Source organism: Helicoverpa zea, chromosome 16 (assembly GCF_022581195.2).
Source record: "Helicoverpa zea isolate HzStark_Cry1AcR chromosome 16, ilHelZeax1.1, whole genome shotgun sequence".
Classification (NCBI taxonomy): Eukaryota; Metazoa; Arthropoda; class Insecta; order Lepidoptera; family Noctuidae; genus Helicoverpa; species Helicoverpa zea.
In genome coordinates, this window is record NC_061467.1 from 11368418 (window position 1) to 11396028 (window position 27611).

Consider the following 27611-nt stretch of genomic DNA (forward strand, 5'->3'; position numbering starts at 1 on the left):
CGCCGACAGCAGCACACGTGATGGCTACCCTCCGAAAGTTCGACATGAGAATCCTCTCGCCGGAGCGCTGACGGCTACTTAAACATAAGGTAAGTGCCTTTCGAAGTTTTTAAGAACTTTTTGGAAGGATTTCTATAAGCTTAATGGTTTTACTTATATGGAAAGGTTGTCCAAACTTTCTTTGCGATTTTTTAACTGACAAAATAACAGGACTTCAATTTTAAAACGTCAACTTATTAATATGTATTTAATTGACAAACCTTTACATAACTATATTGCTCATCCAGTCCACTCTTATAACGACAAAAAACAAAACATAAAAATGTTAGTTTTAATTTCACAACGCACTTCTCAAAGGGCTGAACCATGTTAAAAAAAACATTTTCCTTTCAAAAGCCATTCAAAATTCTACTGTATTTGTGTTAAAACTCAACTCTCACAAAACTTAAAAAGTTGACTACAGACCTTATCTCTCGCCTCGTTTCGAGAGCTTCTCATTTCCTGAACGCATGATTACCACCTTCGAATCTAATAATCAACATATAGGTATACTACTGAAACCATTCTATGGATAAAAAACTTCAAACATTATAAAACGACTGTACTACGGAATCTCGAAGTTCCATGCACTGTATTTTTATACACGTCATCTACCGAGCCTTTTCCGTTATGGAAATAAATTCGACATGGTTGGTTTGATTGCAACGGTAATAGAATTTCGAGATTCCGTAGTACCTACAGTCTAAAAACAAAATAAGGAGAGTAACTTGTTGACCGGCAACCTGTAGCACTCGACAGTCAACATTCGTACAATCTTCTGAACCAACACACAGTGTACACATTTGCGCTCAAACGTGGACAAAAAAATAAAAATATATCACTAGTACAACATTCGCCAGTCTAATTAAAAAGAGTTTTTTAATTACGTTGACTCTGCTATGGTATAGTGGAGCTTTATTTCCTACTACTAGGAATTCTTAAAAAGCCAACATTTATATCATTTTGTTTCTGAAAGATATGCGATATGTATTTTACATACGTATTGCATTTCTTTAAAATCAGCAGCAACTTTTGCTAGTTTTAATTAAGCTTTTACTCAAAACTATCACTTATCAATTAAAAAAACTATCATACTATTTCCTATTTACCCTTCCTAATACAAGAATATTTTCCATTCTTATTCCGTACTGATATCCGTATGACCGTGAATTTACTAAGTAGCAGTACTTTTAAGCCCCAAAGTCATGGGTTAAAATTCCCAATTAATTTGATACACTACCCATCGCCGTCCATCCTGCATTTCTGTCTTCAATTTAAATAACCTATAACAGCAGATCTCTGTAACCTACTCTCAAATGCTAGCAAAAGAGACGTTTGAAAAATAATAAAAAAGTTTGGAAGCCGAAGCGAACAACTTGACACAGTGGGTGCGCAAACACCTCGAATGCAGCTCGGAGGTCGATTCCCACTGAATTTCTTTATTTCTACACGTTGAATACGGGTACATTTAAAAGTTAGATGTGGAACAAACTTTTATTCTAAGAAAAATCGACGCTCTATCGTATAATGCAAAAACTGCTGAAATTATTGTAAGCCGCCTCACATGTCTATCTTTGAACAGTAAGTTTTTTACCGATATATATATATCAAATGAGAAGGTTCTCAATTAAAATTTAATACAAAAAAAAAAACATTTCAACTAGGGCATACAATACCGGTTAACCGGTTTCGTTTTTACCGGTAAATCGCCCATTTTTGCGAGTTTTAAATTACCGGTAAAAATAATATGAAACCGGTAATTTACCGGTTTTTACGTTTTTCTGATAAAATATAGCAATTGTTCATTTAACGTCAAATCTTTGTTATGTAACCTGAATATAATGTAATGTTGCATACATTACGTATTGTAAGTGTTACAGATGCTGTTTTTTAGTAAAGTAAACTTGTGTGTCCTTAAGGGTCAATCCCCACTGAAAGAGCAGCGGCCGGCAGCGGCCGTAAGAGCACGGACAATGTAAGAGCGCGGCGCGGCGCGGCCCAGCGCGACGCCGCGCGGCCCGCCGCGCTCGCGCTCAATCACTTGCATTTACGGCCGCTGCCGGCCGCTGCCGGCCGCTGCTCTTTCAGTGGGGATTGACCCTGGGTCAATCCGGCGCCGCGCTGGGCCGCGCCGCGCCGCGCTCTTACATTGTCCGTGCTCTTACGGCCGCTGCCGGCCGCTGCTCTTTCAGTGGGAATTGACCCTAACTATCTCTAGGTTAGATACAAATCTTCTTTCTCATCTTAATTTATAAAATCTAAACAAATTGTATTCATTCGGTTATTCTGTTTTTCCTCAAAACTGTCAGCTCATATTAGGTACAAATGTAGCTAATGCTTATTTTACCTACTCTATGACCTTACTGAGCAAGGGCTTTTACTTCACCACCATGCGGACAGCTCTGAGGACACGGTGGAGCACACAGTCCAGGTGTGCACTGCCTGGGAAGGGTACCGCCGTGTTGTCGTCGAGGCAATAGGCAGCGGCGACCTTTCGCGTCCTTCCCTGGTTCAAGCCATGGTCCGGAGCTAGAGGGAATGGGAAGCCGTCGCCTCCTTCTGCGAAGCAGCCATGCTCGAGAAGGAGACGGCGGAGCGACTGCGAGTAGCACCTCTCATCCCAGCCGCTGAAGTGGACCAGGAAGACACCACGGGCGCCAAGGGTCGAGAGACGACTCCCGGCCACCGTAGGCGTCGGTCTGTGGGCGGTGAGTTCGGGTGGCTCATCGTTCCACCGTCTGCATAGACAACAGACCCGTGTCAGCGGCGCGCGTTGTTCCACGGGCTCCTCAGGGAGATGTCAGCAAACCCAGTGGGGCCCAGCAGGGCCAAGGCCTGCCGGGGCCGCGGGATTGTTCGAAAGAGTTACCGCTACCCTGGTCCATAAAACGCCTACTAAAAAACATGGGTTTTAGACAGAAAGAGTCTGTCATTTGATGATTTACCATAAAAAAGGGCTTTCACTTCAATGAAAAATATATTTTTTTACGGTAATTCTTAGCGTTTATCCCGTCTTGTGACGGGGTCGGCTTTCTGTATCTTCCTTCTTCCACTTCGCTCTATCCTCCTGAATAGACATCTTTCTCTTCGAGTTCGCAGATTTTCATGTCATTCATTACGACACTCAACCACCACGGTTTTGGCCTGCCTTTGCGCCTTTGACCGGGTCTATTGAGATTGAGTATCACATTCACACTGCCGATGTCCTCAGGTGTCACTCCTTTTTACATATCCGTACCATCGCAGCCGTTTCTCTTGCATTTTGTCGGCGACATCGCGTACGGATGGTAATGACATGTTTTTTGTTACGGCCCACGTCACAAAAAACGTTTACCACCTTATACTTTGCATATTTATTTAGTTTTTGCTTTAAGACTACCCAATCTTATTGTTATAATATCACATTAAAAAAATTACAAAAATTACCGTTTTACCGGTTTACCGGTAAAAATATTTTTATTACCGAATTTTTACCGGTAATTTTTGTTTTACCGAAATTGCATGCCCTAATTTCAACATGATACCAGATTGAGATAGATGTGATACAAGTTTGAATAAGAAGTATTTTATTTTAGGCAAGTAAGAGGATTTTTCATTCTCGAACGTTTACTTATTTGAAGGCCTAATTCTAGGAACATATTTTTCATTAAAAGGAAATTAATCCATGTAATGAATTAGATTCTATGTTAATAATATCACTTAGATACTACGAAATGTCTTGTAACGTAACACGACGAAGAAATTAAAGACATTTAGTTATTATTAGATTCTCGCCATTGTCTGTGAGATATTTATAAAAATTATGAAAAAACGTAAGCAAAATCTCCATTATTAAAAATACCTATCATGCGCTGGCCAGTGAGCGACAGAGCCTAGTAGGTACCTATTTCCCTATCCTCTAAAATACCCTTACCTGGAATCAAACCCTACAGAAAGAGGAATTTAAGCCTAACTGAAAAATGTACTCCACATTTGGACCACAAAGCTGTGACAAAAAACCGCGTAAAACCGTCAGAAAAAAAGAAAATAATTGTTAAAGTATTTGCTCAAAAGTGGGAATGTCGGAACATTCGGCATTCTTTTGTTACTTTGTTCTTTTGTGAAAACCAAGTTATTTTGGCTAAACTGCGTACTTGAGGCTGTGTTTCTTTATTGACTTCATGATCCGAAACCCTTTAATATGTTTATTTCAAGTGTATACTTAGAATTAAGTGTTCCACTTTTTTCACTTTTAAACAAAACTTTTATAATATTGTTGTTGAATGAATACGACATGAAAGAGGCTGGAAAACAAGTATAGTAAAATAAATGCTTTTGAAAATATCTTCATATCTGTCTACAGACGAGGGAGCACCGTCCACTTGACCGATTCCTCTAAATAGTCCAGTCGGACTGTCTTTATACATATGCCTTCATATTAGTGTTATTCATTGTATTAAACTTATGTTGAATTACCTTCTGAATATAGGTCAGTAAGCTCGAACTATAACATGTAGAGATAGCATTTCAGTGATTATTTTCGTGAAGGCTGATAGTCATTTTGATTTACTATACCTTCTTACTAGTACTATATTATTATAATATTACTAGCTGTTCCCCGCGGTTATACCCGAGTCGCGAGAGAACTCCTTAACGACTAAGAAGTAGCCTACTTCCTGTCTTAGAAGATCTGCGTATCTTTCATTAAAATCGATTCAGTAGTTTTTTAGATGAGTCAAAGTCAAAGTCAAATCATTTATTTCATTTAGGCCCTTACAAGCACTCATGTACGTCAAAAATATAACTAAGTTTGATTCTAGAGCACCATGAAAGCCGGACAGATAGACAAAGTTACTTCTAAAATATTAGTTTATATTAGTCTCTCTCATCTACTTATCGAATCAAATTAGGGGTCAAAGAACGATCTATGAATGAAAATCTTCCTGAAAAACGGCATGAAACTGGGAAAATTGTGGGAAATGAACAATTTTCTTCATAAAAACATGACACGATACGCAAGAATAATAACCTGCTTACGTATGTTGATAGGATTACGTTTCCAATACGATGTTTTTTGTCGCGATCTGATTCCTCTCGATATGTCGTTTTATGTTTTTTTTTTCTAATTGTACCTACTTATTTATTCCTAACTTCTGCCAGCGATTTCTCCGGCTGAGAACTACTACATGCATCTGTATAAAAAGAAGTTTTTAAGTTACTTTTCTTTCCTTAATAAATGTGCTACTTAGACAGCCCTGAAAATGAACTGAAAGTGAATTCTTGATATTAAACGCGTTTAAACAAACAAAAAAACTCTTCAACTTAAATATTTTAGTGTCGATTTTACTGTAGCATTGTTTATAATACGAATGTTGAATTATCTGAACAGTACTCCAATATCTGAACTTGATATTTACTTTGAATATAATATTTGCACTTTCTACAAAAATACAATAGTTAAGTTGAGTGACCTACAAGGACAAAGTTAATTATAATTCTTTAAACACAACACGTGTTTCATAAATTAAAATCGCTCCAAGAAACACGCGAACTTAGACGAACATGCAAACAAAATTCTTTATTATTAATATACAATGTATCCATTCTTAGTCATAAAGTTAACAAGAAATGCCATTCTTACTATATTAATTTTATAAATAAGTACCTAAATCTGTCTCGCATTCGCGACAAAACTATGGAAATAATTTTAATGTTAGGTAGACAGTAGCACACAGACACTCTCGGCTACTTCTTATTCAGAACTACTTTCTCACACATCAGTAAAAAGTGTTAAGATGCATCAAAATCCATTTTATAAATTTTGCTTGAAAGCATGACACGCAAATACCAGTAGATAGACATTACAATTTTTCGGATTTATTATATTTATTAGTACCTATGATCAGCAATCTTAATTACATCTATCAGTACTCAATAATCACTTAACTTTATAATAACAAGTACCTATAGAGGTAGCTATTTGAAGGTCAAGGTCGAATAATTCCCATAACGCAGATAGGAGGTGACCGCGCGACGCAGACTCATCGCAAGTTGGATTCAGTTCACAACCTCGTTTAGATAACAACTTGCTCGTAGATCCTGATAGATCGCTCACTTGCTAAGTTTAGAAACTATATCTAATATAAACTGTTCATAAGTAGTACAGGTAGTATACTAAACAGCAAGTTTGGTACACTATTCATGTAAGGCCCAAGTTCACCGAAAACATTAACGTCCGTTTTTTTTAAAAAAAACACTATAATAAACTAAACTAAAATTAAAAAAGAACATCATTGATAAGTTATTTTTCGTAACTGGTGAAAGCTGGCAATTAATACAGTATATACAATCGTTTTTTTTAACAACTTCAAGTGGGTGTTTACTACTATAAATACAATGAGTATTACCTGCATATTTTTGGGATATATAAGCGACCTCTATCTCTGCTGATCCCTTAGTAAAAGTGATATTACGTTGAAAACTTATCAGACAGTAAACCACGACTAACAGGTAGTTGTATCGCGAAGTATACAAACAATTCGTCTGGGCGTTCACAAACTTTGTCACTTTGAGCTCTTCAAAACATGTCTAAAGAAATCCAAGTTTTCCCTAAACATTTGTAAGGACTTTGTCATCACAATGTTGACTTTCAGTAAGTCGTGACCTCGAAATAATGGCACACAATACATATTTTGTTAAATAAATATTGTTGTATTACAAGTTCTTGTACTTCATGAATCAAATCTTGTTTAAGTTATAAGTATGTTAAAAAGTACTTGTTAGTTAAAAAAAAAACATTTATCAAATCCCAATCAAAGATTACCTTACGATAAATATAGAATACATATTCACACCTAGATAATTGTACTTATAAATTCTTCAGTCGCAGCTTCCGTACTGTGACAAAGTGACGTATCAAACACTAAACAAAATACTAAGTACAAAATAATGTCATAATCAAAATAATCATTCCCCCTTTCTTCTTACTCTCACAAATATCCTGAAATGATCTTCCCCAAAAATTCACAACAACAAACAAATTCCAAGGTCATCCTTTCGTCCTTGAGGTCGTAAAACCAGTTAGCAGCATAGCTGCGCTGATTGGTGCGGCACAAAGCGACACACGAGTGAGCGACATAGTGCGCGCGGTATGTCGCATACCTAGTGGCCCGAGTTTGGCATTGCTGACAGAGATGTGTGTCACAAGTTGTAGGCGCATAGCGGGAAGTAGAAGGGATTTTTTGTTATTTTAGAAGTTTTTTGGATCTTTTGTATGTAGATCTTAAGAATTCTAAACCTGAAGTGGAACGCTCTAATCTCAGTAAAACATATTTATAGATCTACTAGCTTCCGCCCGCGGCTTCGCTCGCGTAGAGTTCGGTTATACCGCGTTTCCAAGAGAATTCTTCAAAAGTCCGGGATAAAAACTATCCTATGTTCTTTCTCAAGGTCAACTCTATCTCTATACCAAATTTTATTTAAATCAGTTCAGTGGTTTAGACGTGAAAGCATAACAGACAGACAGACAAAGTTACTTTCGCATTTATAATATTAGTAGGGATAGTTGTCTATCCCTACTAATATTATAATTCTTAAATATTTCAAAACAATTTGAAATATTTAAGAATTAGAAAAAGATAAAGACTTTAGTATTAGATAGCCCATTTATTTTGTCAGATTAGGGATACGAGTGTTGCTTGGCTATATCAAATAATTATTTATTTGAAGAAGTATCTACCAAATTACCTAAATTGTAACCACATTTTAAAATAATGTTGATATTGATTGAAAGCACTGTAAACTTTTTCTTAACATGCAATAACTACACTAAGCTTATGTACGTACGAAATGTCTTAATGCAGTAGCAGTACCCAGCAAAAGCAAGACCCAAAGAACAGATTTTCTGAAGAAACCCCAGTAATTTTCATAATAATATTCATATAACGTATGTCTACTTATTTATACACATCTTACACAGATTATTACAGCGGTCAAAATTGTTATTGTTACAGCCTTTTTATCGTCTCACTGCTGGGCACAGGTAGGGCTGCCATCTCGAATTTCGCCAAACCCGGACAAACATTAAAAAAACCCGGACATTTGGCGTAAATAGCATTTTTTCCCCGAACGAGTACTATTTTTTTAAACAAAATAATACCTAATTTATAATCCATTTACTATTATCATATACTTAAATTCAATGAGGTGCTTCCTTACATGAAAAGTGTCCGGGTTTTCCCCGGACACTTCTTGAAAACCCGCCCGGGCGGCCCCCGGACGGCCTCCAAACGAGGACAAATCCGGGGAAACCCGGACGGATGGCAGCCCTAGGCACAGGCCTCCTCTCACACGGAGAAGGATTGCGCATTAATCATCATCAAAATTGTTATATCATCAAAAAAATCTATTATAATACGACTGGTACCTACATAAAATACAAGAAAAACTATGAAATAAACATCGCCCTAGAAATGGGTAGAAATAATACAATATAATATGCACTTCTAGACCCCGAATGCTACCTACGTTTATTATTTTTTTACTATTTCTTTAATAAAACGTTTAAAAAATAAAATCATTTAAATAATCCTTAGCAGTCACAATACAATTACAAAGTTAATGTGTCCAATGTGACCTACAGTAAAAACATGAGCAAACATTTGTCGAAGCGGACAGCAATTACCTACGAATTCCTCACAGCGGAGACCAGAGGACAGCGGAGTAGTTCCACAACCGACCTCGCATGTTTGCTCACAGGGGGTTATGGTGTAAGGGATGAACTGACAGAGAGAATAATATCGTATTATCAGTTAAATGATTTATTTTATTCGTTGGGTAGGAACTTGATGCGCTCGGAATTTGAAAGTTAATCCTATAAGGACTCCGAAATGTTGAGAAGCTATAGAAGGAACACAAATGGTTGTTATTCCTCCTTCATTTCTCCGTTCTTATCCTCATTAGTATCCTTCATTTTTCGGTTAAAAATATGGTTCTCCATGATATAAACAACACAATCTATAAAATAGAACTTGTACTATAAGTGTCTGTAAAAGAAATATTAGGTGTCGAAATTGTAACATTAAGTTCTTCGGTATCATATTAAACTAATTCTTATTTCAATACTTTTTAGAAACCTTAAAAGCTTCTACTACGATTGTAAATTTTTAATCACACAAAACAAATTTGTTCTAACCCGAAAGTGATTTCAAATCAAAGTGACGCAATTCAAAGAAAACTCGATTTAAATAAAGTAGATCAGTCAAACAGAAGACGTTTTGTTTTATTAATTAAAGACTATTCGTTTAGTTAATATTCAATTTGATTTATTCATTGATCGGATGAAAGTCATCTGCTTGTGATTGTTTAAACTTTAAGGGTTAACTGTGACCCATATTTATTTTATTCTGTTTTTGCACAAGACTCACAGACGAATTCCGAGCTCTAGCCTGATAGACTTTAATCCTATGTGACTGTAATTTACACAGTAAACATAAATAAAATAATAAAAAATAAAAATAAAAATAAAAATAAAAATAAAAATCTTTTATTTTCAGGCATCGACGGCCCATAGCGTGTTAGTAAACAGTACAAACTTACAAACTATGTTAGTAGTAACACACAAGTACAAAATAATATAAAATAATACACACAATACATCCAGGATTATTAGAAGATTTATCAAGTCCCATGTCTAACATGCAGCTTGATAAATCTATCCATAACAGGCCCTTCTAGCCTTTCTGAAAATACCTTCAGAATGCTGTTGCTGCTTCCCCTCGATCTGCGTACCACTGATGCCACTTTTTTGCGCATGATCGCGAAATAATCATCAGTGTGCGCATCCGCGAACATCCCTGACGCACTACAGTAAGGTGGAAGCCTCAACAGCGCCCTGAAGGCGTTATTATATTGAATGCGCAGTGCGCTGTCCGCTTTTTGTGTATGATTAGCCCACAGACTGCTGGTGTAGAATATTTGACAAAACGCTTTAAAAAGTGTTATTTTAACCGGTGCTGAACAACCAGCAAACCTGCGCGCCAACATGTTTCCCCTCACAGCCAGCGCCCTGCGCTCCCTTTCCATATCTAGATCGTCTTTTAAATCCTCTGTCACAATATGGCCTAGATATTTAAATTGTGTTACCCTGTTTAGCGGTAACCCGTTCAGTTTTACGTGTGGGATATATGAGGGGCTTTTATTTTTTCCCTTAAAAACCAATAAAAGAAACAAAAACTGTAGACAGACATTTCCTATCTCCAACGTTGGTCTGCGTGTATCGTTAACGGAATCGTAAATGAAATAATTACATGAAACATTATCCACAGACTCTAGGTTGTCTTGAGCTAGAAGTACTGAAAACATCTTCATTTATCATTCGTTCATTTCAATTTATTTTGAGACGATAACTGTTGCAACATGTCTGGAATCAAAATGTCATACTATTATTATTTTCCGGAATTAATTAATGATGAATTTTGATTGATGTGCATACCTTTAATTGATTTATTTACACAGGCCCTTTTTATGTACAACCTAACCTTTGAAAGTTATTGTGAATAAGTTGTTGGTGTGCCTTATATAAATAAATAAATGACTAGAATTCTTGTAGCAAGATAATTTGTATTAATTACCTATGTATATCTAAATGCAGATGAACTTTTCAATTTCTTTAAGTCTCAAATAGATTCAAAACTTAAGCAAATAAAAACCAATAACATATCGTTAGTTCTCCAAAATCACATTACCAATAAAAACCAAACATACACAAACACATCCAAATTACACATCAAGTGCTTAATGTTTAGCTTTTTAAGCCTTCTCCAATGAATGATGGCGTTCCGTCCGTTTTATCGGCGATAAACTTAGAATACCTCATAAAGTGAGCCGTTACAGCCTTTTGTCCGTTTTGCATTTTATTTTTAACAACGAGACCTTTTACATATAGTAGGAGAGAAGATGCCACCGATGGTTTATGTTGGGGTGACGCTAAGATTTGCATTAATTTGTCTTGGGAGCAACTTTAGATATTCTTGTATTTGTAGGAAACACCTCTTTCCGTCAGTTGCACAAACGTCCATTAAAGTTTAAGCTTCATTAAATCTACTTATTGCTGACTCTTTCTTTGTCAACAAGATAAAAAGTGTTAGCAATAGATTAAATGAAGCTTTAAATTTAATGGACGTTTGTGCAACTGATGGTTTGTAACGTGAAAATAAATAGAGGATGAGGATGAAAACTTTACTTAAAAATATAGCCATAATCATAGGAAAAACTGACATTTAAGACTGCCAAGCCAGTCATTCTAAGTTACCTACATATTCTGCAACTTAAGACGAGCAAAGGGTAAAGGATTTTTGACCCTAAACTCACTCACATAGTCTAAAGAAAATATATAGCTCGTTCAAATCAGTCTAAGGGTGGAAATAAACATTAAACACACGGGATTATTTTGACGATCGGTAACGTAGCTCTTAATTAGTTGAGATAATGATCCGCCGGCTGATTGAGGGCGCCACTTGTCTATTTGCCGCTAATGGTGATCGTAATGAAAACTGGCAGGATCCTGGAAGAGTGGAAAGTAATTTGATTTGGTTTTGTTATAGGAAGGAATATGGTTCTTGATTGAGAAGATTTGTTTGAGGAATGAAGCAACTTAGGTCTTATGGTCTTGTTCAGTTTCAATCTTAGAGTATGTGATAGTAAACATTGACGAATCCAGGCACCTAATTTATTTTTCGTCGAAGTTAACTTGATCACGTGCCTGAGTCCTTTGAGAAACCTAGTCATTTCAGCAAATCATTGTGTAAGAACTTGCTATATCAACTAAAATAAAAACAACAATAAAAATATTAGAACTCCGTGCAATTTTTGTTGTTATTTCACTCATTTTTTTTTTTTATTAAAAACATTCACCATCGTTATTTACCAAACGTAATCTTCTATTTGGTCGTCAATAATGAGTTCTTAGTCGTTCCCGCGACAACGGTCACTTTTCATTATTTCTATTTGCTGAGCAATCGGCTTGGCTGTTTGCCGTCTCTCAGTAAATACGACAAAATTGTTCGACACACATAAACAGTGGTACTTTACAACGAGATGTGACTGCTGCCTGATTTTCGTTAAACAAAAATATAATGAGAATTTTGCTGGAAGAATTTGCTGGGGAATAAATAAAATTTTAGAAATCATATTTTGAGTTTGTTTTGTTTTCCTGTGGTTATTGGGAAATAATGAAATAATGAAACTAAAAATAAACCCACTAGAATTACACCATCTTCAAGTTCATGTTTAGACAATATTTTTACAAATTGTGTGGTTCAGCATTCTTCCATTATTGCTGGTGTGAGATCGGATCACTTGGGGCAGCTTGTTAGCTTTCCTGCTAATAGAAACACTCCGTCAAACATAGTAATAAAATACAGACAATTAACAGACAGAACCTTAGAAACCTTTAAAAATAATGTTGTCAATAAATTATGCAGTAGTTTTAAATCAGAGGACTCGAATACTAAATTTAATAAGTTATTTAACACACTTTGTCTAGAATTTAATAAATCATGTCCTATTAAGAAACTAAAAATCGACAATAAATTAAAATTCAACGAATGGTGTACAAAAGGGATTAGGATAAGCAGAGATGTATTGTATAACCTGTATCGAGAAAAATCAATGACATCTGATAAATCTTTTCATGATCATGTACGGAACTACTCTAAGGTATTCAAAAGTGTATGTATTCTTGCAAAGTCTAAATCAATTAGTGACAGAATAACTAAATCGGATAATAAAATAAAAACCGTTTGGAAAATAATAAATGCGGAAACGGGTCAAATTAAAGTCCGGGATACTGAACTATCGTTAACGATTAATGATGCAACTGTGTCGGATAATGTGCAGGTTGCTAACGCGTTTGATAATTTTTTCTCTAATGTACCAGTAGAGGTTACTAAATCACTTAACTCGTCCTCTACACTTGCAGAGGCATTACTAAAACAAAATTTTACTAAAGAAGTACCGGATTTCGGATTCCATTACATAACTTTTAATACAGTAAAAAAAGCTTTCAAAAACCTTAATTTAAAAAAAACGGAAGACTTATGGGGAATCTCTGTTAAAGCCCTGAGCTCCGTGATTGACAATATTGCACCAATACTCAGTCAAATATTTAACTCGTGTATAGATGAAGGCACCTTTCCTGATTTGATGAAACACAGTAAGGTCATTCCAATATTTAAGTCAGGTTGTAAGAAAAATCCGTCAAATTACAGACCCATTTCTATTCTCCCGGCTCTAAGTAAAATATTCGAAAGGATCATGCTTGATCAGATGTTAAACCATTTTAACTTAAACGATATACTGCACGACCGTCAATTCGGCTTTACAAAGGGTAGGTCCACTACGGACGCAAGTGCGCGGTTAGTCACTCAGATTTTGGAAGCCTGGGAGAGTTCGCAGGATGCCGTCGGTATATTCTGTGATCTCTCCAAGGCGTTTGATTGTGTGGACCACGATACACTCATTTCTAAGCTGAGACACTACGGCATTCGTGGAAAATCTCTTGAACTTGTCCGGTCTTATCTATCCAACAGACAGCAAAAAGTGGATGTCTGCGGCTCAACATCTTCGGGGACAGTTGTAAAAATGGGCGTGCCTCAAGGCTCTATACTGGGTCCATTTCTGTTCCTAGCTTATATAAATGACCTTCCATTTGTGTTGTCTGATATTTCGGATGTTATTTTGTTTGCGGATGACACTTCCCTTGTTTTTAAAGTTAAGCGTAAGAACCCCAATGTTAGTCACATTAATGAAAGCCTAGAAATTCTCTCCAAATGGTTCGCAGCCAACAATTTATTATTAAACGCTTCCAAGACTAAATGTCTTAAGTTCTGTTTGCCTAACGTCACTGCGGTTGAAACAAATATAATGCTCGATAACAGCAAATTAGAGTTAATTAACAGCACAGTATTTCTGGGCATTACCATTGACAGTAAATTGCAATGGGGTCCCCATATATCCTCCCTATCAGGGCGACTTGGTTCTGCTGCTTTTGCAGTCAGAAAAATCAGACAACTGACCGATGTAGCTACGGCCAGGCTTGTATACTTCGCCTATTTCCATTGCGTGATGTCATATGGCATTCTGCTATGGGGGGCAGCGGCTGATGTCCAATCAATTTTCGTTTTGCAAAAAAGGGCGATCCGAGCGATCTATGGCATGGGCTCTCGCGAATCTCTTAGAGAATTCTTTAAGGAAATTAATATACTTACATTACCTTCCTTGTATATTTTTGAAAATATTATGTTTGTTCGCAAAAACATCCATAAATTCACAGTTAAAAGTGACATTCACCAGATAAATACACGTAACAAACATAAATTAGTGGTTCCCAAGTTTAGGCTAACAAAAACAAATAAGTCGTTCTTAGGGAATTGTGTACGTTTTTATAACAAGCTACCTAAATGTATCCTTGATCTCACGGATAAAAAGTTTAAGAATGTAGTTAAAAACATTTTGATTAAAAAGGCGTATTATAAAATTCAGGATTACATTAATGACAGTGATGCCTGGCGCTAAATTAATATTGTTTTTTCTTTTTCTCTGCACATGTGGCTTCCCCGGCGACCACGGGCACGGGAGTGCCTCCGCCCAGACCAGCCTAGCCCAAGCCAGCAAGACCCCAAATTGCATTGTATAATAACTTGGTTACCCAATATATTTTTTCTTTGAATTGTATAAATTATTTTTCCAGTAAAGATTGCACTAAAATTATTTTGTATAATTTATTAATACATTTTTAGCTCAATTTGGATTGTATAACATTCTCAGGGCTAGTTAGAAAACTGTATGTCTGTAATTATTTTTATTTTCTTTTAAAAAGAGTGTCCATGGAGTTTCTTGCCGGTTCTTCTCCATGAGACCAACTCTTTGGAACCGTGCACCTAACTTTGACGTTTCGAAAGAGCTTTCATAGGCCTATTTGAAATAAAAAATTTTGAGTTTTGAGTTTGAGTTTGAATGGTTTTAGTGTCGATAGCAGGAGGAGATAATATGACTGAACGCATCTTTTATGTTCTGATATACAAATAAAGCATAAAGTGCATTTTATCTATAACCGTCAGACCTGCTGCTGCTGATGCTCCTCTAAACTTAGGTACTCCTTGCAATGAACCTTAATTCTCACTTGGTTCTTGTTCTTACCACCGCACCAAAGATCTAAAAATCTAAACGGGGCTTCAAGAGGCCTTCAGGAAGCTTATGTATAACGCAATATACATTATCCTGCAGCTCGTAGCAAAGCAACAGCCGCTCTGGTACTCAACGACCCGATTAGACTGGTAGCCAACATAGTTGGTTAAAAGCTAGGCAGAAGACTTGAAGGAACAGTGCTAAGCATGTGATTGTTGCAGGGCGAGAGCCCCGGGCCGGAGCGGCGCAACGGCGAGTGCGAGCCGACAGCGATGCCGCCCTCGGACGCGCCGCCCGCGCCCACCGCGCCGCCGCCCGACCCGCCCGCCACTGCCAACAACGTGAGTACCACCAGGAGTACTACAGGACCATCGTCAGCCTAAGGACGTCCACCGCTGGACAAACACCTTTGCCAAGCTGGAAGGATTTGTCTATGCTCACCTCGCTGGGCATGTGAATTCGTGAGCGCAGTGTGGTTTTTTTTTTATTTTGGCTGTCACTTTTAGATGCTCATTATCTTCAAAATACTAAGTTAAGGTCTACTTCTAAAGCGAAGTAGACCTTAACCACATACCAGCTTTTAACCTGACCTCCTCTGCAGCAGCCCCAGAAGTCCCGGTCGATGGTAGTGTCGCTGACGCCGCCCCGGGAGCGCGAGACCTGGGCCAAGAAGGCGGAGTTCCTGCTGGCGGTGGTCGGCTTCGCGGTTGACCTGGGCAATGTGTGGCGCTTCCCTTACATCTGCTACCAGAATGGGGGAGGTATGTTGGAGATTTGTGTTTCTAATTTTGCAGAATTATTTAAAGGTCTGAATATTAAAAAGTCTAAATTTAAGATGTGTATCATTGAAAGTACTGGGTTAAAGTCATGGCGAATCCAATAGTAAGAAAACAGTAAATAGTATTCTATGTGTTACACGAAATTACGGATGAGTCAATCAATATGTATATGCCGATTCCATTCTAGATTGAAAAGTGTGTATCCTTTGGCAGTAAAAGCCTAAACCTGCTTGACTTGACTTATAGTCCTATGTTCTTAGTAGTCCCTACTTGGGACAGAGGGCTTCCACAATATTCCGCCATTGCGTCAGATCTTGAGCTTCGCGCTTCTTCTACCCAGACTACAACAAAATGCTCTCCACCAGGTGCATTCCTGATCCCGTACTGCGTGATGCTGCTGTTCGGCGGGATGCCGTTATTCTTCATGGAGCTGGCGCTGGGCCAGTACCATCGCTGCGGCTGCCTCACGCTCTGGAAGAGGATCTGCCCTGCGCTGAAGGGTAAGCAGAAATTAAAACGTAGCTGTGTGAAGCAAATGTAGGGTGTTTGAGAAAGTTCTTACAATTCAAATGTAATAAGATTACTATATTACACCTGTGCCTGCGCAAATGCTTGTTCACTATTATATGTCCTACGCAGCTGGCTAAACTCCTTACATGAGAATAGTCGCAGTAGCCGATTATCGGCTAGGAGGACATCATATTTCACATGCTACTTATTATATTTCGCATTACAACATTCATGTGGTTATATTTGAATTGTATGAACTGTTGCAGTTAAACCAAGATATCAGAAAATGCTTAAAAGTATATTATTACTGCGGTCTGTAAGATCGGGCCTCATTTTGAATCGTTAACTTAGGTAACGCATCAAATAACCATTTTATATCTGAACTTCCCTACCAGTTGAAGCATTCACCTTAACTGGATGTCGATTTGAGCGGTTTAAATGTATCTACTTTTTATAAATTGCAATTTTCGTCTTGAGTTAACCTATTATTGCGTTTGAAAAGGTATGAACTTTATTAAAAGCAATTATACATTTACAATACACAAAACTGTCTAGCAAAAAAAAATCGGGACCAGTCCCTCTGCTGGTTTTCGATGGCCGTAAACTTTCGGAATAGGTTACTCGCATGTAGATATTGGGCTCAGCTGAGGTAAGACTGTATTCCAAATGGGTAATTTGAATTCTGCTTAGGTAAGATTTTTCCTTATTTCCATTACCATAACCTTTGCAACAAAAGCTTATCAAGGACACCAAACTTAAAATTTTACCAATTTCACCAAAGTTAAATACCTGAGACAAATAAATGAAAAAAATACATAAAATACCCCAATAATAAATACTAATATTAACAGTAAGTAGGTAAACCAAAGTGAGTACAAACGCCACCAATCAAAGATATTACAATGGCGTGTGGATACTGAGAGCCGTGGCGATGTCTCCGGAGACAGCGACGATCAACAATCAGTATTGAAGTATTAAGTGGTATTCTTACTTACAAATTGTTTACGATTGAAAACCGCTTTTGAGCTTGTATTCGAAATCCTTGGATTTCTTTTGCAATCACTGTCGTGTTGTTATTGAAAATTGTATGGCGATACTTGTTCCTTATTATCAGAAACGTAAAAGTCTAATGTTTTTGTCCAAAAGTAAATCGTAAATATGATTATACTCAAGACTTTATGTTAGTAAAGACTAATATAGTACATAGATCCGAGAATAATTCTGTCTGTCGCGCTCTCACGTACTCAGATCCAAATTCTGAGAAAGGGTACAGGCTACTTTTTATCAGAGTACAGAAAGTAGCTTCGTTACGACGCGAGTGGAACCACGGAAAAGAGCTTGTTTTCCATAACGAAGAAAATATTAAATATTTTTTTCACAACAGATTTCCCGATACTGTAACATTATGTCACTACTGACGTGTAAACCTATATAGCTTCCAACCAAAGTCGACATTATTATTATCTAACCCTTCTCTAATCTATGTATGTAACCAGAACAAAAGCCCACCACTTACCCCTATTGTTTCCTCCAAACTCAATATATAACTAAATTCCAGCATTCGTGTGTTAAAACCGAGTGTCCGAGTGTCGGGAGTGTCGGCAGTGTCCGGTCATTGGACATTACTGCTTATAAATATACAGGAGGCAATGCTTTTAACCGCGGACAAATGGCGGGGAAGAGTGGATGGCTAGTGGCTACTTAAAATGTATGAAACGGAGCTTAAGGTACCCACTGTTTGGTGGCTGACTTGTGATTGAGTGGGGTATGTGGTTTTGCAGTTTGGCAGTGTAAAGATTTGTACGTACCGTAACGTAACTTCAACAGATAATATTTTTACACAGTTATCGAAGCTTTCCTATTATTTTCGACTTACTTATTTCATTCAGCTGCGTGTTTTACATACATACACATGTTTCTCTACCTATATCGATTCATCATTCAAACTGTATTTTAAAATATATTTTTTGCAAAATATATCTCTAAACCATGAAATTAAGGATTAATTAACAGTAAAACCAGATAACCCACTAGACTAAAAACCTTAAAAAACCTTCAATATAGGCTAAGAAAACCTCAGTGTATACATGTTGGTAATTTCCCCCACTGACATTGCTATAAGTTGGAACGAGTCGATGAAGGGCACCGCAAATGTTTGCGGAGCGGATCACGTAGCATTCAGTTCAGTCTACCTAGGTACAAATCTAGTCACTAATAGATGTCGCCAAGTCTAGATGATAGTCTGATTTTTGTAAAATCGCAGGAACGTCAAATAAATGTTTGCTACGAATTGACTACGGCTACGACTGCTACGAGGCTACGCCGTAGTATGGAACAATAAAGGATTATAATGTTACCTATGTTAGGTGTATGGTAGTTTCTGGACAGCTTCGTTTAGGAACGTGACAGTCAATCTAGATAGCTATCTTAATACCTAGGCTTTGTAGAGAGGTGTGGGAAACAAAAGAGGTATTATGTCCAATAATATCAGAAGTGGACAATAGGTGGTTTTAAATAATCGAATATTGACGGTATAACAATATGCAGTAAAGTTAAGAAAAAAAAAGGGAATTACCGAGATACATATTTCTTGCTTAATTTAAATTGTACTAACGCTTAAGTCCTATATTACATTAAAAAATAAATATCGCCTGCAATAACCAGAGCATAGTTTCTTATACCAAAGAATACCGAAGACTTTTACAGTCCGTGTCGTATTAGCTATATCGGAGTTCGGTTCCCGGCAGATGCTTGATAGTAATAATTTGACCAATCACGACACTTGTTCACTTCGCACTTCTTTCGAGATCTTTAGAAAACTTCTTACAAAGTTCTAGCGATTATAACAGTCTCGAGACCGTTTAAAACTTCGACTTAACGACTTTGGATTAGAAATGCAATTTTAGGATCTGTTTAATTCTTTGGAAAATACCATAGTTACGTAGTCGAAAAGAAGTTACAAAAAATATTTGTACGTTTAATTAGATAGTACGTGGAAAATCAAGGACATTTTCCTGAACCCCAATTAAAGTGAAGTTAATAACGTGATAATGTCTTTGATATCGATACGCCAGAATATGTTAAGGGGTAGGCCGATTAAAGCCTTATGCTTGGTAGATAAACAGTTCGTTTACGTTAGATAATAACACTTAAATGGTTGTATGAACCTATTTATTAGTACGTTGCAAAAAATGCAGTCCAATGCCATGTGAACTATGTCTTACATTGACAGAAGTTAACGAAATTTAGACTTGAAATAAAACTACAACACTTTGACTTTTAAAATAGGTTTGAAAATATGCTATCCTTTTTAATATTCAACAACTTTTTCAACTAACTTCATCCAAAAATTTAAAAATTTCCTTTCACAAGTCAACTAAAGCGACATAATATAGAAAATTGAAAAGATTCACAATATATACATCAGTTTACGAATTCCTCTTATCGGAGAAGGCCGTAGATCACCGGCGGCCTTCGCAGATAACTGAAGGTTCCTTGTTATGGCAATATTTGCCAACTTATGGGGATTGATGGCAAGCACAAATTATGTGTGAAACGGCACAAGAATTGGGGAGCGTGGTATTTATTTGTGTAGGAAGTTTGTAATGGTTTTGATTGGAGTATGTTGAAGTTATGTAATGGTGTGTCTTTAATGTTTTTTTTTTTTGCTAAATTAAATATTACGTTTCTTTGATGCCACATAGATAATCAAATCTCGCTTTGGTAAATTTTGATATTAATTTAATTATCATATGAATTTGAAAAATTAAATAAAATGTGATTATATGTTGTACTAAATCCGGCAGCATGAAAAATATCTATCAAAGTAAAAGTTAAAGCTCCTTTTTCTGCACATAATACTTACTATATCCATAGTACATACATATTACAGTAACATCTCTCGAGCGAAAACTCAACACTCAATATCGAATTTCAGGCTCAGACCTAAACTAACGAAACTATCAATATTGCTCCACTTCTGTGCCGTATAACAAACCGATTCAACAGTTGCACTAAACCAAACACACGATTGTGAATAACGCCATCTAGTGTCAGCTAAACTAATTAGCGGAGGCGTTGCGATATCATTTGATTACTGATGTCGACAGATGGCACTGATTTCATTTCCAAGTTAAACTAAGTTTGCGTCGCGAAATTGACGCTCGCTGCACTGATTAATTTGATTTCGAACGCTTGGAGATTTATTATGTGATAATGAATGGATGAATGCTGTTTTATTGCCAGTTTGCGAAGATGCTGCCAAATTGGTTTTGGCGACATTAAATTTAATTAGGTGGATGAAGGGTGTCGTTTGGTTTGGAATAAACATTGAGAGATGGTTCAACTTTTGAGTTGCTTTGTTGTTGATCCTGTTTATACGGTCTTATTAGGGACTTTCATAATGACAAGTTTAAACATTAGTGTAATTTTTGACTGAAAAGTCTAACCTAACCTAACAAAAAACCTTCTGCCAGGTATGTCCTGTCTGTTTTGCACAATATTTCATTCATCAGCCTCTAGAATCACATGTCCCTTTACTTCTAACTTAGAAAAACAAACCAATGGATGCTATACTTCCCAGGCGTGGGCTACGCGATCTGCATGATCGACATCTACATGGGCATGTACTACAACACGATCATCGGCTGGGCGGTCTACTACCTGGTGGCGTCCGTCTCGTCCATCAACTCGGTGCTGCCGTGGACGAGTTGCAACAACGAGTGGAACACCCCTCTGTGTTCTCCGGTGACGGCGCCGCAGACTAATCCTAATGCTTCTACGCCTGCTAAGGAGTTCTTTGAGTAAGAGTTTGTTGTTGTTTCTTTTATTGTTGACGCAAATGAATTCGGGTTGCTAAGTGTGACATAAAGGTGCTATTTGGGAGTGAGATGCCAATACGAGGAGCAGCATTTCTCATTGGTATCCCGTAGCCAATGCGAAATGCCGCTTTCGTATAAATACATGCAAACCAGTGCTGACAAAAGTGGCAGTTGACAGCTGGCTTCCAGATGCCACCTTAGAAGTGGGTGAAAGATTTATGATCTAACGAACTGATTTTACGTTAACCAATATTACGGTGACATGTTTGAAAGTTATGGTTACCTGACTGCTATGAAAAATACCAATTTTTTTTTTTAATATATGTTCACCTTTTACCTTCTTATATGACCTTCCCCCTACAGACGCAACGTGCTGGAGCAGCACAAGTCCAACGGGCTGGACTACATGGGCCCCATCAAGCCGTCGCTGGCGCTCTGCGTGTTCGGGGTCTTTGTGCTGGTGTACTTCTCACTGTGGAAGGGAGTCAGGAGTGCTGGGAAGGTTAGTGGTACATATTAAATAGAAAAGGGGGTATAAGGTAAATAAATAACTCGTATGTAGAGGTAAACAGGCTAACCAGTATTAACACATTAAGGAAACAGATTTTCTGTTTGGACTTGTACCTACCTAATATTTTCGGAATGAAGGTTTCCTTCAAGTGGCAATTTGATAAAATACGAATAAACGTACCGATGTTCCGAAAAATAAAAGGAAGGGGTTGTTGAAAAGAATGTTCAAGTTGAAAAGTTTAACGAAATTGATACTACTTTTAAAAGTTGGTCATATCTAATTTATCACAGTCGTTATCTTTTCGTTTGAATGCGTAAACCTCGAGGTTTTTCACAACTAAAGCCTCATTTTATGAAAAAGATGTGCTTAATGCTGTGTATGGCAACCATTCTCATAAATTTTTCTAACCTAATATCTACTTACGTGGAAAAAATCATCATCGTCGTGGGCGCAGAAGTCAAATATTACTTTTATTTAATTCTGTAGGTGGTCTGGGTAACTGCGCTAGCTCCATATGCTGTGCTGCTGATCCTGCTGGCACGAGGAGTCACACTGCCGGGAGCCACCGAGGGTATCCGCTACTACCTCACACCGGAGTGGCATAAGCTGCAGAATTCTAAGGTAATAATTTACTCTCTCAATTTTCAGTTACAATTCATCTACATCTATCCATTCTGCAATAGGGTGCAAATGACCTAGTCCATGCACCTATTTCTTACATTGAGGGACCATACACTAACTAACTAAGGATCATACATTGACTGCTAGAAAATAACAAAACATCTTTTATATCGATATTTTTTCCGAAACTGCTAATTTTTACTTCCATCACACCTTACTCTCTAGTACTCTCAACCAAGGTATTTTTATCCACTCCCCTCGCAGGTGTGGATCGATGCAGCCTCCCAGATCTTCTTCTCCCTGGGTCCTGGGTTCGGCACGCTGCTGGCACTGTCCAGTTATAACAAGTTTAACAACAACTGCTACCGGGATGCTCTCATCACGTCCTCCATCAATTGTCTCACTAGCTTCCTAGCGGGTTTTGTTATTTTCTCTGTTTTGGGGTGAGTGCTTTCAAACATTCATAATTTCAGGACTTACATCTACACAATTTTTGAATTGCTTGATATAAAAGGGACACCTAATATACACCTACATCTACCTCTTGAAACCTTACAAAGTTAAACAGTTCCTCATAATCTTCAACTCCGAACTCGTCTCTATATCACATCTCAAAAGGATTATAATATTTCTCCATCCTCCAGCTACATGGCGCACGTGCAGAACAAGAGCATCGAGGAGGTGGGTCTGGAAGGCCCAGGGCTGGTGTTCATCGTGTACCCTGAAGCCATCGCCACCATGACCGGCTCCGTCTTCTGGGCCATCATATTCTTCCTCATGCTTATTACGCTCGGACTTGACAGCACTTTTGGAGGTAATGCAGCTTTTTTAGTTGATAACTTAGGTCCGCGTAAAATTACTATAATTACTGAGAGATACGTCAACCTTCATGTCTATCTTGAGCTTTTCAAACCAACAATAGGCCTGCATAGGTACCATGAAGACTGATCTCATTTATCAAATACCGGATTTCAGGTCAGTATTCCAAATAAAAACACACGTTTTGATACTAAGATAACGTAGGTACTATGTTTTTTTAAGTAGGATTTTTTTTGCTTTTCTTTACTTATAACTTATTTGTGAGTACCTCTCAAAAATCCAGTAAATTATATCAGGTCTAGAAGCAGTGACGACAGCGCTATGTGACGAGTACCCGCGCGTGCTGGGGCGGCACCGGGAGGCGTTCGTAGCTGTGTTACTGCTCTTCATCTATATCTGTGCTCTGCCGACTACTACTTATGTAAGTACCAAGTAAAAAACAAGTCATAAAACTAATAAAAGTCTATCTCAGTTTGTGACAGGTATAGCTCAGTCTTCTAAAGTCTTCTTTATATGTATATAGAATACAACTTTTTTTTCAGGATATACCTAAGTAAATAAATAAACGACACTACAAACTCAATTTCACACAATTTCTATATTATAAAAATCTTGGACAGCCCTCAAGGTCCTTCTAAGCCTCTTACAAAAGTATACAAAAACAATTTTCTTTCTTGACCGGTTTCAAAATGGCGGAATACTGAATCTTTGAAGAAATCACAAGGATACAATCTTTATACACGATTGCATCTTATTATTTCAAGTGCAAGTAATACGTACCTTACAAATCCTCTTACTAACGAACTTTACTCATCAAACTTATCTACCCATAAAGAGTCAGTGAAATGATTGTGCAGTTAGGCAGGACGTTTAGCGAGGCAAGTGAAAGATTACAGCCGGGCCGAGTCAGCACAAAACGTTATTGCTTCATCATACGCTACCCGGTTACCCGGGCACCCGTAACTCGCGCCGGACCAAACGGATAATGTGGGACCTCGTAGACTATATAAAAATTGATATTTGGTAGATAAATATTTGTGGCAAATTAATATAGAAAATAAGGACGTGAAAGAATTGATGTGTGCGCCGAAAATTTAATACCCACAAAAAGTTTTACGTACTTATTCGTCTTTAAAAAGTTCTGTGGTTAACAAACTTAGCATTGTAAATCACTACTTGCAACAATGTTTCTGTTCTACCTACATGTTTTCCTCAAAGAATTGCGCAGTAAAAGATATAATCCCAAAATACTTTCTTCAACATATTTCCCGATCTAATATCAACATATAATCTTGTTCAAGCGACACAGGCCTCCGTACTTCGTCGAAATAGTCTTTCACACAAAATAACCCTTCTGTATTTCCCACACTTGATTTATAACTTACCTACTACATCAAACCAAAACTGTTCCATCATTTACTTCTAACACTAGCTTCTAAGCAGCACAACAACACAGGTACCTAATATATTACCATTCCGTTATCTGCGGGAATGTATTCCGATACATAATTCATGGCCATCACTCAACGGGATGACCTGGTGCGCTCCGAGGTTTGTTTTGCTTTTATTTCGCTCCTGATTTCATTAGCAAGCTGTTTAGTTACGTGAGGAATTGTTCTGTATACTGTATATTTAGTAAAGTGTCTGTAAGGGTACAATTGTGGTGTCAGTCAGGGTTTGATTTTGAGGGGCTTTTCAAATGGACAGAAACGAATAAAGGAGTCTAGTCCGAAAATACCCACAATTACTTTATTCTGAAGTTTTCTATGCTTTCCTTGGGTTACTATATTTTGATGATATGATGACTATCCTACATTGTATACCTCGACCTAAAAATAAATGGAAAAGAATTTGAGGTATGTCACCCCTATGCAACTATACTTAGGCACTTACGACAGTTGCAATAGGTAATTGACACATGTATTGGTTTTGGTTCCGATAATTGACATAGTTTTTGTCTGATCTACTACGAATTACAATATTGTATTATATCCCATAGGGCGGTGTATACCTAGTAGACCTACTTAACGTGTACGGCCCCGGGCTGGCCATCCTATTCGTGGTGTTTGCGGAGGCAGCTGGTGTCTGCTGGGTGTACGGAGTAGACCGGTTCTCTGAAGACGTGAGGACCATGCTGGGACACACGCCTGGATGGTTCTGGAGGGCCTGCTGGTCTTATATCAGGTGAGGAGTAGTTTCGAGAGTTGCTGTGAGTGTTTTGTGAATAATTTCTTTGAAAGGGTTCTCTGCGTTTGAATTTTAACCCCCGAATCAAAAACCCAGATGTCGGTAATTTTTTTGTAATTTTATCTTGTCTTTTTAACCGAGTTCAAACAGGAGGAGGTTTTAATTCGTTGGAATCTTTGCTAAGCCTGAGTATTATTGGCCCAGGGAAAGAAAACAATCACATCATCAAAATAAAACGATAACTTTGAATAAATTAAAATCATTTGCAGATAACATATTTGAAGTGATAGATTTCTTCAACTCAAACCTAAATCAATAAACACCTGACACTAATGTTATCATTTTCCCCCCACAGTCCAGTATTCCTGCTGGTACTCTTCATAGTATCAGTCCTAGCACACGAAGAGATGCTGGGCGGCGAGTACTCCTACCCGGCCTGGTCCATCACGGTGGGTTGGGTCATGACCGGCACCACCGTCTCCTGCATCCCTCTCTACATTCTATACAAGTTCATCATAACGCCTGGCAGTTTCCTTCATGTAAGTAGCCAGTGTTACCATTTTCCCAAAACGGAGGAGGTTCTCAATGTGGACACTTGTAAAATGTATCTTAATCCCTCCAACACTTCAATATCCAACGAGAAATTATGTTATTAAAAAAACTCATAATACAATATCTATCTATATAAATAAAAATGAATTGTTGTTCGTTAGTCTGATTAAAACTCGGGAACGGCCGGGCCGATTGAGCTGATTTTGGTTTTAAAATGTTTGTAGAGGTCCAGGGAAGGTTTGAACGATACGAAGTTCGCGGGATCAGCTAGTACTAAATAAATAAATGTAGTGATGTAGACGTCTGATGTCTTGTTTTGTTCTCCAGCGAATCAAAACCATCAAGCGACCTGAAGTCATCTCGATACCGCCAACGGACCCAACGCTCTGCAGCCTGTGACCTGACCAATACAGCTCAGCCCCTCTGCAGACGAAGCCAGCCATCGAGTGGCTCGTCTAAAACTCTGCAGCACTCTGCAAAGTCGCCCCAACTCTGCAGTATTACCCCAAACAGTATTATAAAAAAATATTGCATTTTATTAGTCAAAATTGTAATTATAAGCGTTGATATAAAACTCCGGTATGTTATTGTATTGTAGATTTAATAAAATAAACCAAAGTTACATCGTAGATTTTAAGCATTATCGGCTTTTGGTAAATGTTTAAGAAAATATTATTATGTAGAAAATTCGTAGTTCTTTATAATGTGTACAAAGTTTTCGAGAAAAATAATAACAATCAGTATGTTATTGCTTTAAGTAAAAATAAAGAAAGCCTATGGAAAAACTGTAGTATTTAAATTTTTCAATATTTATTCGTCGTGTACTAATATACCAACAACGAATATATAAATAAGTGTATAATGGACTTAAATAAATTATTTATAATTACTGTTGTATATCCTAAAAAAGTGTTGCTGGACAGACTATAAAGAGTAATTGCGTGGATGTAAGAAATACTTATACTACCCATGAACTATATAGATTCATATAAAATTATTTATACGAACTAGCAGTAGTTTTTGGTAGTATATGTAATTTCAACTTGTGAATAAATGCATGGATTATTTCTTAAATACATTTTAATAATTAGTCGTAAGCAAACCCCATTGTAAATAAGCTTTTATAGAAATATTCAAAAAATATATACATTTCTATACTCCTGGGCAATGAGTGCAGAAACGATATATATTTACTATTAGAAATAAGGTATATAACATTTGTATATAATACTTGAAATGTGAAATGAAGTTAATGGGATCATATGATTAGGTTTTCAGTGTAGAAAATACGATTATAAAACAGTATCTTAAAGCATTATTACTTTGTAGAGATATTTATTGAAACATTGATAAATGTATATTAAAAATAGGTGTAGTTGAAGTAACTAGTGTATCTGATGATATTCCAATTGGGTCTTCTTATAAACGTTGTGTAGCATATTCGCGCAAGTTTTTGGCTTGAGACAAATAAAATAACGTTTGTAGATTTGTATTTTATCATATTTATGATAATGCGTATTAATAAAAAAAATATATTAGGATGAATAAAATTAATGAATTCGGGCTTACTTAGCTGCAGTTTCTAGCATTTTGAATTACGAAGTTAAT

General features: G+C 37.2%; 1 protein-coding gene across 1 annotated transcript; it reads left to right on the forward strand.

Annotated features, from left to right (window-relative positions):
* The first annotated feature begins 15476 nt into the window (after positions 1-15476).
* On the forward strand, positions 15477-27326 carry LOC124637584 (sodium-dependent serotonin transporter). Its single transcript, XM_047174164.1, has 12 exons — positions 15477-15536; positions 15806-15965; positions 16349-16483; positions 21076-21295; positions 21677-21815; positions 22311-22445; positions 22710-22888; positions 23090-23259; positions 23561-23685; positions 25264-25448; positions 25807-25990; positions 26331-27326. Exons 1-12 carry the CDS (start codon positions 15477-15479, stop codon positions 26400-26402), a joined length of 1764 nt encoding a protein of 587 aa, XP_047030120.1. The 3' UTR covers positions 26403-27326.
* Positions 27327-27611: the final 285 nt, after the last annotated feature.

Coding starts and splice junctions, on each gene's coding strand:
- LOC124637584 (XM_047174164.1), top strand. CDS start 15,477: ATGCCGCCCTCGGACGCGCCGCCCGCGCCCACCGCGCCGCCGCCCGAC. Junction 23,686..25,263: donor CTCTGCCGACTACTACTTAT/GTAAGTACCAAG, acceptor TATATCCCATAG/GGCGGTGTATACCTAGTAGA. Junction 25,449..25,806: donor GCCTGCTGGTCTTATATCAG/GTGAGGAGTAGT, acceptor TTCCCCCCACAG/TCCAGTATTCCTGCTGGTAC.